At 41.8% G+C, this 13,122-nt stretch overlaps 1 protein-coding gene across 2 annotated transcripts in view; it reads right to left on the minus strand.

Moving 5' to 3' along the window:
* Nucleotides 1-2,751: 2,751 nt before the first annotated feature.
* The window catches only part of TTLL1 (TTL family tubulin polyglutamylase complex subunit L1), a 36,420-nt gene continuing 26,049 nt past the window's right edge, over nt 2,752-13,122 (minus strand). For both annotated transcript variants that reach the window (XM_060778179.2, XM_060778180.2), the window contains 3 exons: nt 10,427-10,513; nt 7,539-7,702; nt 2,752-3,228 (listed from right to left, as the gene is read on the minus strand). In XM_060778179.2, coding sequence (XP_060634162.1) covers nt 3,099-3,228; nt 7,539-7,702; nt 10,427-10,513 — 381 coding nt within the window. In that variant the 3' untranslated portion in view covers nt 2,752-3,098. The remainder of the gene's footprint in view (nt 3,229-7,538; nt 7,703-10,426; nt 10,514-13,122) is intronic.

A 13,122-nucleotide genomic window follows, 5' to 3' on the forward strand; every position in this document is an offset into this window, starting at 1 on the left:
AGACAAGACAATCCTCGAAAAACGAGGGATCGCCTAAGTAAGTAAGTATCGACATATAAATAAGGTGCAGTGAATCGAAGCAGATTTATGAACACTGGCAAGCAAGAGAGTCCAGTATGCCACTGCTGAGCAAAAAGAAATGGTGGAGTAACATTTAAAATTCAAGGTACATGCTACCTGTCAAATCTACTGCAATGCATCAGTGCTTCGGTGCAGCTGCCAGATGCTGCAGAGAGATACTTGGAATTCTGGCAATGTTTCTGAAAGGTAAAAGCTGTAGGTCAAATCGTGGGGAAAGAGATTGCTGTATCAGCACTCAATTTATAGATCGGTCTCCGCTATAAATAGTCAAAACAACTGGTGAGTCACCATATCCTCAACAACAGAAAAGCACCAAGTCCTCTTAAAGTCCTACAACCAACATTCTAGTTTGAATAAACCGAATTCTTGGCAAAACATAAAAAATGGCAGAATGCCATCTTTAAATGTGCTTAATTTAATACAGGACATCATGTTTATTATTTTATGTCTTTTTCACCTGAAAGTCTGCATGCTTTCAATAGGAAAGAATTTTAATATTTATTTATTTATTTTATTTACGATATTTATAGCCCGCCTTTCTCAGCCATATGGCAACTCAAGGCGGGTTACAGATTGGCACAATTCGATGTCAGGCATTCATAAAAGTGACATTAAAAATAAGCAACATTACCATATAAAACATAAATAAAAACCGTTAAAAGCATATAATCATGGGTGTCATCTTGCTAAAAACGTTATCTAGTAACATCGTCTGGCTATTGCAAGTTCATAATTCATAGTTCCGTGTTATATATTCCGCTGCATTTTCAAAAGCTTCAGAAAGTCAGGAGTGGGGGGGTGTGTGATCTAATATCCCTGGGGAGGGAGTTCCATAGCTAGGGGGCCACCACTGAGAAAGCCCTGTCCTTTGTCTCTGTGAATCGCATTTGCAAGGCAGGCAGGATCGAGAGCAGGGCCTCCCCAGACCATCCTAAGCCCCTAGATGGTTCATAGGAGGAGATACGTTCCGACAGGTAAGCTGGGCTGGAATGATTTAGGGCTTTATAGGCTAAAGCCAGCATTTTGAATTGTGCTAGGTAGCAAATTGGCAGCCAGCGGAGCTGACACAACAGAGGAGTAGTGTGTTCCCTGAGCGCCGCTCCTGTTAGTAACCTGGCTGCTACCCGTTGGACCATTTGAAGCTTCCAAACAGTCTTCACATAGAGCCCATTGCAGTAATCTATTCGGGATGTAGCAAGAACATGGACCACCGTGGCCAAGTAAAACTTCCCAAGGTATGGGCACAGCTGGCACACAAGTTTTAAAACTGTGCAAATGCCAAAACTTGGGGTTCCAAGCTCAGCAATGAGTCCAGGATCACCCAAGCTGCAAACCTGCATCTTCAGGAGGAGCGTAACCCCGTCCAACATAGGCTGTAACCCTATGCCTTGTTCGGCCTTTTGACTGACCAGGAGTACCTCTGTCTTGTTTGGATTCCATTTCAATTTGTTCGCCCTCATCCAGAAGTTGACTGGCACAACCTGGGGATCACAACCAGATACAGTGAAGACATCTGCCATTGCTCTATGCTACTCTGCTGCTGAGTACGCATGCCCAGTGTGGAACACATCTCAGCACACTAAAACAGTGGCTGTGGCTCTTAATGAGACATGCCACATTATCACAGGGTGTCTGCGCCCTACACCACTGGAGAAATTACAATGCTTAGCTGGAATTGCACCACAGTAGCAGACAATAGTGAAAGGACCAAGGCAGAGACATCTCCACCTCATCCCTTGTTTGGGTATCAGCCAGCACGTCAACGACTTAAATCAAGAAATAGTTTTCTTAGATCTACAGAGACACTCGCCTGAACACCTCAGCAAGCGAGAGTCCAAAAGTGGCAGGCTCAAACCCAGAACCTCAATCCGTGGGTGATACCAGATGAGAGACCCCCCGCCCCTGGGCACACAGAAGACTGGGCAACGTGGAAGGCGCTGAACAGACTGCGCTCTGGCACCACGAGATGCAGATCCAACCTTAAGAAATGGGGCTACAAAGTTGAATCCACGACATGCGAGTGCGGAAAAGAGCAAACCACTGACCATCTGCTCCAATGCAACCTTAGCCCTGCTACATGGACAATGGAGGACCTTCTTGCGGCAACACCAGAAGCACTCCAAGTGGCCAGATACTGGTCAAAGGACATTTAATCAACTACCAAGTTTGCAAAACTTGTGTTTTTTTTTAATCTGTTTGTTTGTTTTGTTCTGTTAGATATGTAATACAATGGTATGGTTGCTGATGACATGATAAATAAATAATCCAGATCGTCACAGCGGCCAAACATTGGTTCAGGACCTGAACAGCCTCTTTAGTAACAGGTGGGAAGGAGTGACAGAATTGGACGTCATTTGCGTACTGGTGACACCGCACCCCAAAACTCCAGATGATCTCCCCTAGTGGTTTTATGTAGATGTTAAACAACGTGGGGGATAATACTGACCCCTTCGGAGAGAGGCTAGATCTACACTGCCATACAATGCAGTTTCAGAATACAGATTAACGGTGTAGACTCATATAATCAATGCAGTTAATCTTGTATTCTGAAACTGCATTATATGGCAGTGTAGATCCAACTTGTCTTCACTAATTTTGGAATGAATACTTTTGTTGCAATGAGTCAGAGATGTGAAAAAAGGAGTCGCCTATTTAAAAGAAATCAATGCATCCTGGAAACCCGTCTGTTTATTTTTAAAAGTTGAATCCCACTTGCATTAACTCATACTATATATTACCATTTCTTGATAGAGCATGCGGCATAACAAATCTCGTAGCAACTGCACATAATTATATAGATGTTTGTATAATGGCACTGAATCAGTTGCGTACAGACCTCTGCTGACAATACAGAAGAAAAGAAAATATTCTGTCCTCTTTGAACAAAGTTACTCCCCCATATGAGTATTTTGCAAAAGAGAAGGTCATCCAAATCTGTGGATTCATTTCAAAGCAACATCCTGCCAAGACCGCAGCCCCAAAATCCAGGAAGCATCAATCTTCGGTATATTCTGCAGCTACTTCCATGTAAGGGGCCCTGATTTCCCAGTGTCTCTGGCACGGTTTCCCTTAAACCCCATGGGCTGCCCAGAACGACTTCGCAAGTCACGATCTGACATCTCACTTTGTGCCATCTCTTCATCATACCTAATGAAAAGGACAAAGGCATCAATCAATCACTTGGCTCAAAAGGAGTGATGCAGTGAACCAAAGCCAAAGGGTGCAGCTCTGACCTAACCATTACAGATTGATGATGAGGATGTTGCACAACTGAACATGCTGCTTTATGTTTAAAAAGATGAGACACTACATATTAAAATGCTTATTTCTAGAAAAAGTGTCTTGTTCAGCCTTCTAGTTTTTTTGTACACAGAGCGATTTATGAGGGAAATACATGTGTAAATCTCCAGTAACTGCAATGACTACAGTACAGTATGTGCTTGTTCACTCATCATCCCTCTGTCATAAAACAGAATAAGAGCAACTCATTATTTTGAATATATAGCTTTATGTAGAAATACACATCAGAGTCTAATCAACACTGAGGTACTCCTTCCAGCAATGTATGAAGGTTGAATGAAAAGTAATGCCTCCACCTTCGTTACTTGTGTTTGGATTGGAATGTTTTAATAAATCAAATGCAGAAATTGTCAGGTTTTACAATGTATTGTAATGTAATATAGCTGAGTCATGCACTGCTAATAGGCTTCTATTGGAAATGCTGAGTTGTCAGGAACCGGTTTCCAGGCCTTGAGTCTTGGCGCAAAAAACCAGGATCCTGACATGTGATGCTGATAAGAATGTGCAGCTGGTGGCCTTGGGGGGAAGCAGTTGGTATTTGGTGGGGAATATTGCGCGGGTCTCTCGGTTGGCGGGAAAGGGGAATTCAATTGTGAGGGAGGGTATATAAGGGTTGAACCGCGGCTGCCGGCCAATCCTGGCTTTCTTCGTGTATGAATGTCCAGCAGTAAAAGTTCCTGATTGATTACGGATTGGCGTCCTGTGTTGTTATTGGGAGCAGCTGCTGTGAGCTTACATTAAGCCAGACTCCCCTTTCGAGAATGCGGAGGAGGAGCTGGAGAGAGTGGCTGCCTTGGCTTCATCGACTGCTTATGCCCGGCCCAACGGGGTGACCCAGAGGCAAGTGAAGGGGGCAGAGGTGGCAGCGAGAGAAAGCAGTGGGCTAGACTTCCCCTCTCCGCAGAGGATGGAGTATTTGGAGGAAAAGGTGGCGGCCATGGAAACCACCCTCGCAGTGATGTCGAGGGTGATAGAGCGGCTGGCCCCCTTGGTAGAGGAACCACAACCCCGGGGGGAATCGGTGTGGAGTGCAGAGGAGAGGAGCGACCGGGGACCCGGAGCACGGCCTAAAACGCAGGCGAGTTGGAGAGCCGGGGCAGAGAGTGATGAGGAGGAAAGACAGCCGCGGGGCCTAACGCTAACGTCCCAGCAGACGCTTCTGGTGCCCCCGGCTGGAGCCGGGCGCGGCACAGGGCGATACGGAATGCCCCCGGAGCAGCATGGGCTCCAGGGAGGGCCACCGCGAGCAGAGAGCCGGGAGATGCAGCCCCTTCTCCACCACCAGAGAAGGGAGGTTGCATTAACTGTATATAGAACTTCATTTGGGAATGTGTTATGGCCTAGTCCAGGTGATTGTGAATGATGCGATCCTGGGTTTGAGTTAAGTCAATGAGTTGGGAACCAATCAGTGATTGTTATGTGTAAATGAATAGTATATAAGGAAGTCATGTACAGTGTATTCTCTCTCCTTGTGCTGTGATGTTGTTCGCCGAAGGCTATATGTAATTAAAAGAACCTGTCTGCTAAGACAAGCATAACTGTATGCTGTGGTAAATTCGTAATATCATCTAGACTGGGGGAAAGACAATGGTAAAACTGACAATGGCCGGGCATGTGCTCAAGTGTATGTAAAAGGTTCCAGAGTGACTGCCGGCTGTGGAAGCAGTTGACTGAGAATACTGTGCAGGAAGAAGCTACTGGAAAGCGCTGAAGTTGTGCAATTGAGCTGCTGCTGAATTGTGAAGTTAATCTCAACAGAAATAATCCTTAGAACTACCACTATTCACTTTTCCACACAATCACCAAACAATTGAATACATTTCTGCCAACAATTAACAAGTTTTCCGAAGCCGTCACGGAAGGAGTCAACACTCTGTTTCCGCAACCAGTATCTCACAGTTCTCTCATCCTGCATACCCATCGTGCACAGTTCTTCCAATAGCCAAGCAAAGCAATAATGTGACCCACACGTTCTTGTGAAATGCCAATTATGTTTGAAATTTCTCTCCGAGTGATACGATGATCGTCCTGAATCAATCTGTCAGCCTTTTGCTTGTGAAGCTCGGTGGTTGCTGTCGCAGGACATCCAACTCTTTGTCACACAAGTCAGATGTTCCCACCTCAACATCTTTAAACTTACTCGCCCAACAACGCACAGTACTCAGATCAACACAATCACCACAAACAGCTTGCATTCTCTGATGAATCTCCTTTGGGGTGACACCCCAAATGGCTGCACATTGCTTAAGTTGCACTGACTGACCGTCTGTGCAGGGTTTCATACTTCGCACTTTAACACAACCGTTCAATGCTAAGGCTTCCCACCAAAATGGAACTGTAGAGGAAAGTCTACTGAACAAGCCAGTACCTGCTGCTGTACAGTGCTGTTATCTCAAATCCTCTCTGCTGCATAGCTTCAGCAGACCAGGTGGCCTGTATTTCTCATATCTAAAGCAAAACCGACCAGTGCAAATATGGCAGTGTGAGACATAATAGCTGCCAAGTATTTCAAAAAGCTGGAATAGCTATACTGTATAGTATATATGTGTGTATACATACCTACATACATACATACATACTTACACATACATACATACTTACTTACACTTACAGTGTTTCTGGGCTTCATTATTCTGAATTACTCCAGGTCTGTGACTGTATAATAACATTCATTCATTCATCATTCTGAATATCACAATTGTAACATGCCTTCTTTAAATAAACCATGTGATGGACTTTATGATGTCACCATCTTTCTTTTGTGCCATTATACTCTGCTTTACTGCATTGTGCCCAAATCATTTTTATGAGTAGACTTTTTTATCCACCTGGACTTTTATTTTAGACAGTGTTGAGGAACAAATGACCCCACAGCTATTATTGGTCTACAGCAGTAGACTGTCATCTTTCGCCATAAGCTGCACTGATTTGACCAATATCTGGGGGGCTGTTGAGTTTCTTTCTTGTATTAGGAAATCATGAGTTTTTTGCGATTGGGATTGTCTGTAAATATTTGCAACATCTGATCTTAAGCTGCTGTTTAGCACATACATTACTGAGGTTCAGCATTGAACGGTTGTGCTGTTAAAGTGTGAAGTATGGAATCCTGCGCAGACGGTCGGTCAATGCAACTTAAGCAATGTGCAGTCATTGAATTCTTGACAGCAGAAGGTGTCACTCCAAAGGAGATTCATCAGAGAATGCAAGCTGTTTATGGTGATTGTGATGATGTGAGTACTGTGCCTCATTGAGCGAGTAAGTTTAAAGATGTTGAGGTGGGAACATCTGACTTGCGTGAGAAACAAAGAGTTGGACGTCCTGTGACAGCAACCACCCAGTTTCACAAGCAAAAGGTTGACAGATTGATTCAGGATGATCGTCGTATCACTCAGAGAGAAATTTCAAGCATAATCGTCATTTCACAAGAACGTGTGGGTCACATTATTGCTTTGCTTGGCTATCAGAAGATCTGTGCATGATGGGTACCCAGGATGCAGACGCCTGAAATGAAAGCGCACAGACTTGAAACTTCAGAAACTGGATCTCGCCACTGTACGACATCCTCCATACAGTCCAGATTTAGCACTGTCTGACTTCCATCTGTTCCCGATAATGAAAGAAGATCTGCGGGGACATCATTACGCTTCTGATGAAGACTTTGAGAGAACTGTGAGACACTGGTTGCGGAAACAGAGTGTTGACTTCTTCTGTGACGGCTTCAGAAAACTTGTTCATCGTTGGCAAAAATGTATCCAATTGTCTGGTGATTATGTGGAAAAGTGAATAGTGGTAGTTAAAGAGAACATTCTAAGGAATATGTCTGCGTTTGATTTATTAAAATATTCCTATCCAAACCCAAGTAGCGAAGGTGGAGGCATTACTTTTCATTCAACCCTCATAAATGAGCCACAATCTCAAACCCTCTCCACTTATCTCACAGACAGCTGCTCTATCAATTTCCTTCTTAACAAACTACAGATTTCCCTGATATCTGAATAATGGTACTCATTTGATCTCCAAAATGAAATCAAATTCCCATCTAATGAAATAGTATTGAGTCTAAAGAAGTTAAAATAATGGTTTTAATGGAAAACATAGCACATGAAATTTCAGTGCAAGGAGTGTGCAGCTGCTAAGCTATCCTTTTTAATACTTACAAAACCTCATAATTCCCAAGAGCTTCCTTTGGAGGTGATTTATTCCATTTGCAATCTGGAATTTCTCCATTAGGTACAGCGATATTGAGAGTATCATTAATAAGATTGTATTTGAGTATACGGTCATTGGCGGTACTGGAGGTAAGAGATGGAGAAGCATTGACCTATGGAAGGAAGAAAGCAGATTACTACCCACCATTTTCACTACAAAGAAAAATCTTATTTATGCAACAGAATGGTGCAATGGTTGCACTTCATGAATTATTAAGCTGCCAATCGTACCTTATGTGCAAACCTGAATCACTGGCTTGTTGCTTTCCTCACAAGCCAAAATCATAAACCATGGTTGGTTCTCGGCTAATGATTTTAATTTATCAAACAACAACAACCCAGATATCCAAATTCCAATGTAATGCTAAACAAATCACTGGCAGATACTTTTTGGTCTAATTCAATGGTTCTCAACCTGTGGGTCCCCAAGTGTTTTGGCTTACAATTCCCAGAAATCTCAGCTAATGTACCAGCTGTTAGGATTTCTGGGAATTGAAGGCCAAAACATCTGGGGACCCACAGGTTGAGAACCACTGGAATTGTACCCACTGACAGGAGAAGTAAAGTCGGAGCAAGGAAGCAGCATGTAAGAACACTAAGATTTTCTGGGGAGGCCCTGCTCTCAGTCTCGCCACTATCACAGACGCATTCGGCAGGGAAGAGAAACAGGGCCTTCTCAGTGATTGCCCCACGGTTATGGAACTCCCTTCCTGGCAATACTAGATCAGCCCCCTCCCTCCTGTCCTTCAGAAGAATTGTGAAGACATGGCTGTGGGACTAAGCCTTTGGGACAGTGCAGTGAGGCAAAATGGTGTCCTGAGATGGTTTTGTAAGCAATTTTTAATGTGAATATAAGTTATTTTAATGTTTGTGTATATTTATGGCTTTATGTCCCGGCATTGAATGTTTGCTGTATATATGTTGTGCTCCGTTCTGAGTCCCCTGCAGGAGAGAAGGGTGGAATATAAATGTTTTAAATAATAAATAATAAAATAACATACCTATTTGTTAATAGTAAACCTTAATTCTTAATAATTATAGCTTTGCACAAAGTACAAACCACTAATGGCACTATCTTTCCACAGTGGTGGGAATGCATGTTCTTGAAAAGCAAGAATGCTGATGGCAACAGTGCTGTTAGTAGGGTTTCTTAGGGCAGAAATGCTTTTGCTAAGGAGTCACACTAAATATGCCAAGGAACTAATGAGCAGATAGCCAATAGAGAAATCAAACAGACTTTATACTTGGGAGCACAAAATGGAGAAGCTGCAGTCTCTCTGCAAAAACAAGACCAGGAACAGATTGTGGCACAAACCATAAACTACAAATATAAAAAATTAGAGTAACACTAAACTAATCATTGTGATAAAAATACAACCTGAAAAACATACCTGTAAAATTTAAAGATAATGTAAGAAAGAGATTTACAGTAAGACTGAAAATACGAAGGGTATTTTTTTAAGTAAGTTCCGTTTTGTTGTAGACACTAGTAGTTCGCGCGCATACCGCAACGAGTGTGTGCGTCGTGTACCGGCATGCCTCGGGAACAACTGTGCTCAGTTTCCGCTCTGTAGCTAACCTGTACGGTTCTGTTCTGTGCTTTAAAAATGTTTCAGACTATCAACTCACCCTCCGCATGTGAGGTTCGCTCAGTGATACGGTTTTTGTCAGCAAGGAACCTGCCTGCTGCAGAAATTCATCGACAGATTTGTGAAGTGTACGGTGATACTGTTATGAGTGAAAGCAAAGTGCGTAAGTGGGTACGACAATTCAAAGATGGCTGTGACAACGTCCATGATGAGGACCGCTCCAGTCGCCATTCTTTGATTACAGACGATTTGGTGGCTTCAGTTGAAGCGAGGATTCGTGAGAACAGGCGCTTCACAAACGAATTTCCCGACGTATCGGGATCAGTGCTTTACAACATTGTTTCTGAACACCTAATGTTTAGGAAACTGTGCTCCCGTTGGGTCCCGAAACTTCTAACAGAGGACCACAAAACCCAAAAATTTGAGTGTGTGATCAAATCAAATAGTATGTAATCAAAGAAGAGCGGTCCTCATCATGGACGTTGTCACAGCCATCTTTGAATTGTCGTACCCACTTACGCACTTTGCTTTCACTCATAACAGTATCACCGTATACTTCACAAATCTGTCGATGAATTTCTGCAGCAGGCAGGTTCCTTGCTGACAAAAACCGTCTCACTGAGCGAACCTCACATGCGGCGAGTGAGTTGATAGTCTTAAACATTTTTAAAGCACAGAACAGAACCGTACAGGTTAGCTACAGAGCGGAAATTGAGCACAGTTGTTTCTGAGGCATGCCGGTACACGATGCACGCGCTCGTTGCGGTATGCGCGCGAACTACTAGTGTCTACAACAAAACGGACCTTACTTAAAAAATATCCCTCGTATTTGAACTCTTACTCTGTGTATTAATAAAATAATGAGCATTGCAAATGCCACAGGAAATCTACAAAGAACTTGAACTTGGTCAGGGATATGATTTTTCCTCAGACAAAATACCAACACAGCTGCACTGAGGAAGTAACATGTCTTCCCAGATCCATGTTTGGTAAGCACTGTTTTCCTGCTTGTGATAGCTCCATGAAAGGTGGCACCTGTATCAGACAGGGAGCTCAGAAATAGAGGTGTTGGAGTGCAGTACTCATGGACACATTGATTATTCTGAGAAAATTACTCCAATGTTATCAAAATTTCCTTGCTACCCACTTTTTTTAAAGTCTTTCTTTATAAAGTGATGGGTTTATTGGATCTCAAGGTCCACACAATTCTTAAGAGGAAATGTACAGAGAGAACATAACCCTGTTTACCTCAATAAGCCATGGCTTAAGCTTGTCATCAATGATGATATCATACCCATAGCATTCGAAGCAGTGTTTATCATTATTCATTACAGGCTGAAAAAGTTGAAAGCAACCATTAAAGAGTAGGGGAAAAAATCAGCAGATGTTTAACAACTATGAAATATAGGTGATTTAAATTTGTAAGGCATTTCATGTCTGGCCAATAATAGTGTGTTGGAATTATCAGTGTGTCACAAGGCATGTGAAAGGATACCAATAGTCACATTATGGGCAATGAACAAGAATCCACAGTCTAATATTACTAATAATATTACGATATAGTGGCATGGTGCAATATAGTAATGTTTAATACTGATATTGTACTATGCTAATAATATAATATATTGTATGTAATATATACCTTGTAAGCTGCTCTGAGTCCCCTTCAGGGTGAGAAGGACGGCATATAAATGTCGTAAATAAATAAATAAATAAATAAGTGATTTTAGTAAATTGGTGCCTGCAACTTCCATCAGTTGCCCTTTCATCCAATCCAGAGTCCTCATGATATGGCAATGAGGACAATCCACATAACCATTCTAAGGAAAATAATAATAATAATAATAATAATAATAATAATAACACTTTATTTATACCCCGCTACCATCTCCCCAGGGGATTCGGTGCGGCTTACATAAGGCCGAGCCCAAAATACAACAATACAAGCAACAACAACAACAATACAAGCAATTTAAAAACAACAAAACAATAAAACAATAACATAAGCATTATCAATAGGACAACACACTTTAAAATCTACGGCTAGGCTAAATGTAGTTAAAATTAAAAATAATCTGTCAATCTAAAACTAATTTATAGTGATCAATTGCTTCCTTTATAACCCACTTTCCCCCCCCCCCAAAAGTGGGGTTTAAGGAGGCTAAATATTTATATTTTTATATGTATGAAGTCTGCTACTCTGTTTAATGAGCTTCATACAGCACAAAGGCACATAATGATATCAATATTCAAAAGGTGGTATAAGAGCAAAATAAATCAGTGCAATACTTAATATTCATTATGCTTTGAAATATATTACATATCCCTACTTTTTAAGGATATAATTCAGAACAATTATTTGTTTATTTATTGACTGTATTTGTATACTGCCTTTCTCAGCCAATTGGCGACTCAAGGCGGTTTCCAACAAATCAGTATACATAAAAGATAACAGACAAAAAACATTAAGCAGTATAAGACATCATAAGCAGCATAAGACATCATGATATTATACATGATATTATACATCAAAAATATATATATTTCAAAGAAATCCTAATACTCAGGAACAGCAAAAGATCTCACCAGGCTTTTCTTGGCTTTATTTATAATATTATAATATATTTATAATATTATAATATTGTGTGTGTGTGTGTATGTATATATGTGTGTGTGTGTGTGTGTGTGTGTATATATATATATATATATATATATATATATATTACGGCATTTATATGCCGCCCTTCTCACCCCAAGGGGACTCAAAGTGGCTTACAAGATATATTTTCATACAATATATTATATTATTAGTATAGTACAATATCAGTATTATATATTACTATATTGCACTATACCATTATATTGTAATATTATTAGTAATATTAGGTAAAGGTAAAGGTAGTCCCCTGACATTAAGTCCAGTCATGTCTGACTCTGGGGTGTGGTGCTCATCTCCATTTCTAAGCCGAAGAGCCGGCGTTGTCCGTAGACACCTCCAAGGTCATGTGGCCGGCATGACTGCATGGAGCGCCGTTACCTTCCCGCCGGAGCGGTACCTATTGATCTACTCACATTTGCATGTTTTCGAACTGCTAGGTTGGCAGAAGCTAGGGCTGACAGCGGAAGCTCACGCCGCTCCCCAGAATCGAACCTGCGACCTTTCGATCAACAAGCTCAGCAGCTCAGTGCTTTAACCCACTGCGCCACCGGGGGCCTCTTTAGTAATATTACATATGATGTAAATATATAATTATAATTATAATGTATTATTATTACTAGTATTATATTGTATTACATTATAATATTATAAATATTATATGTATATACAATATACTATCTTATATTATTAGTAAAGACAAGATGGAACTGTCTTCTGCTCCCCTCTGTCTTCACCCTGGCCAGAGCACCAGTTGGTGAAAGAGGGAGAAGAGGGCTCCCAACTGATGATATAGAATCATAGAATCAAAGAGTTGGAAGAGACCTCATGGGCCATCCAGTCCAACCCCCTTGCAAGAAGCAGGAATATTGCATTCAAATCACCCCTGACAGATGGCCATCCAGCCTCTGTTTAAAAGCTTCCAAAGAAGGAGCCTCCACCACACTCCGGGGCAGAGAGTTCCACTGCTGAACGGCTCTCACAGTCAGGAAGTTCTTCCTCATGTTCAGATGGAATCTCCTCTCTTGTAGTTTGACGCCATTGTTCCGCGTCCTAGTCTCCAAAGAAGCAGAAAACAAGCTTGCTCCCTCCTTCCTGTGGCTTCCTCTCACATATTTATACATGGCTATCATATCTCCTCTCAGCCTCCTCTTCTTCAAGCTAAACATGCCCAGATCCTTAAGCCGCCCCTCATAGGGCTTGTTCTCCAGACCCTTGATCATTTTAGTCGTATATAGGCAGAAGACAAGATGGAAATGTCTTCTGCTCCCCTCTGTCTTCACTTTAT

This window comes from Anolis sagrei, chromosome 5 (genome assembly GCF_037176765.1).
Source record: "Anolis sagrei isolate rAnoSag1 chromosome 5, rAnoSag1.mat, whole genome shotgun sequence".
In the NCBI taxonomy this organism is placed as follows: domain Eukaryota; kingdom Metazoa; phylum Chordata; class Lepidosauria; order Squamata; family Dactyloidae; genus Anolis; species Anolis sagrei.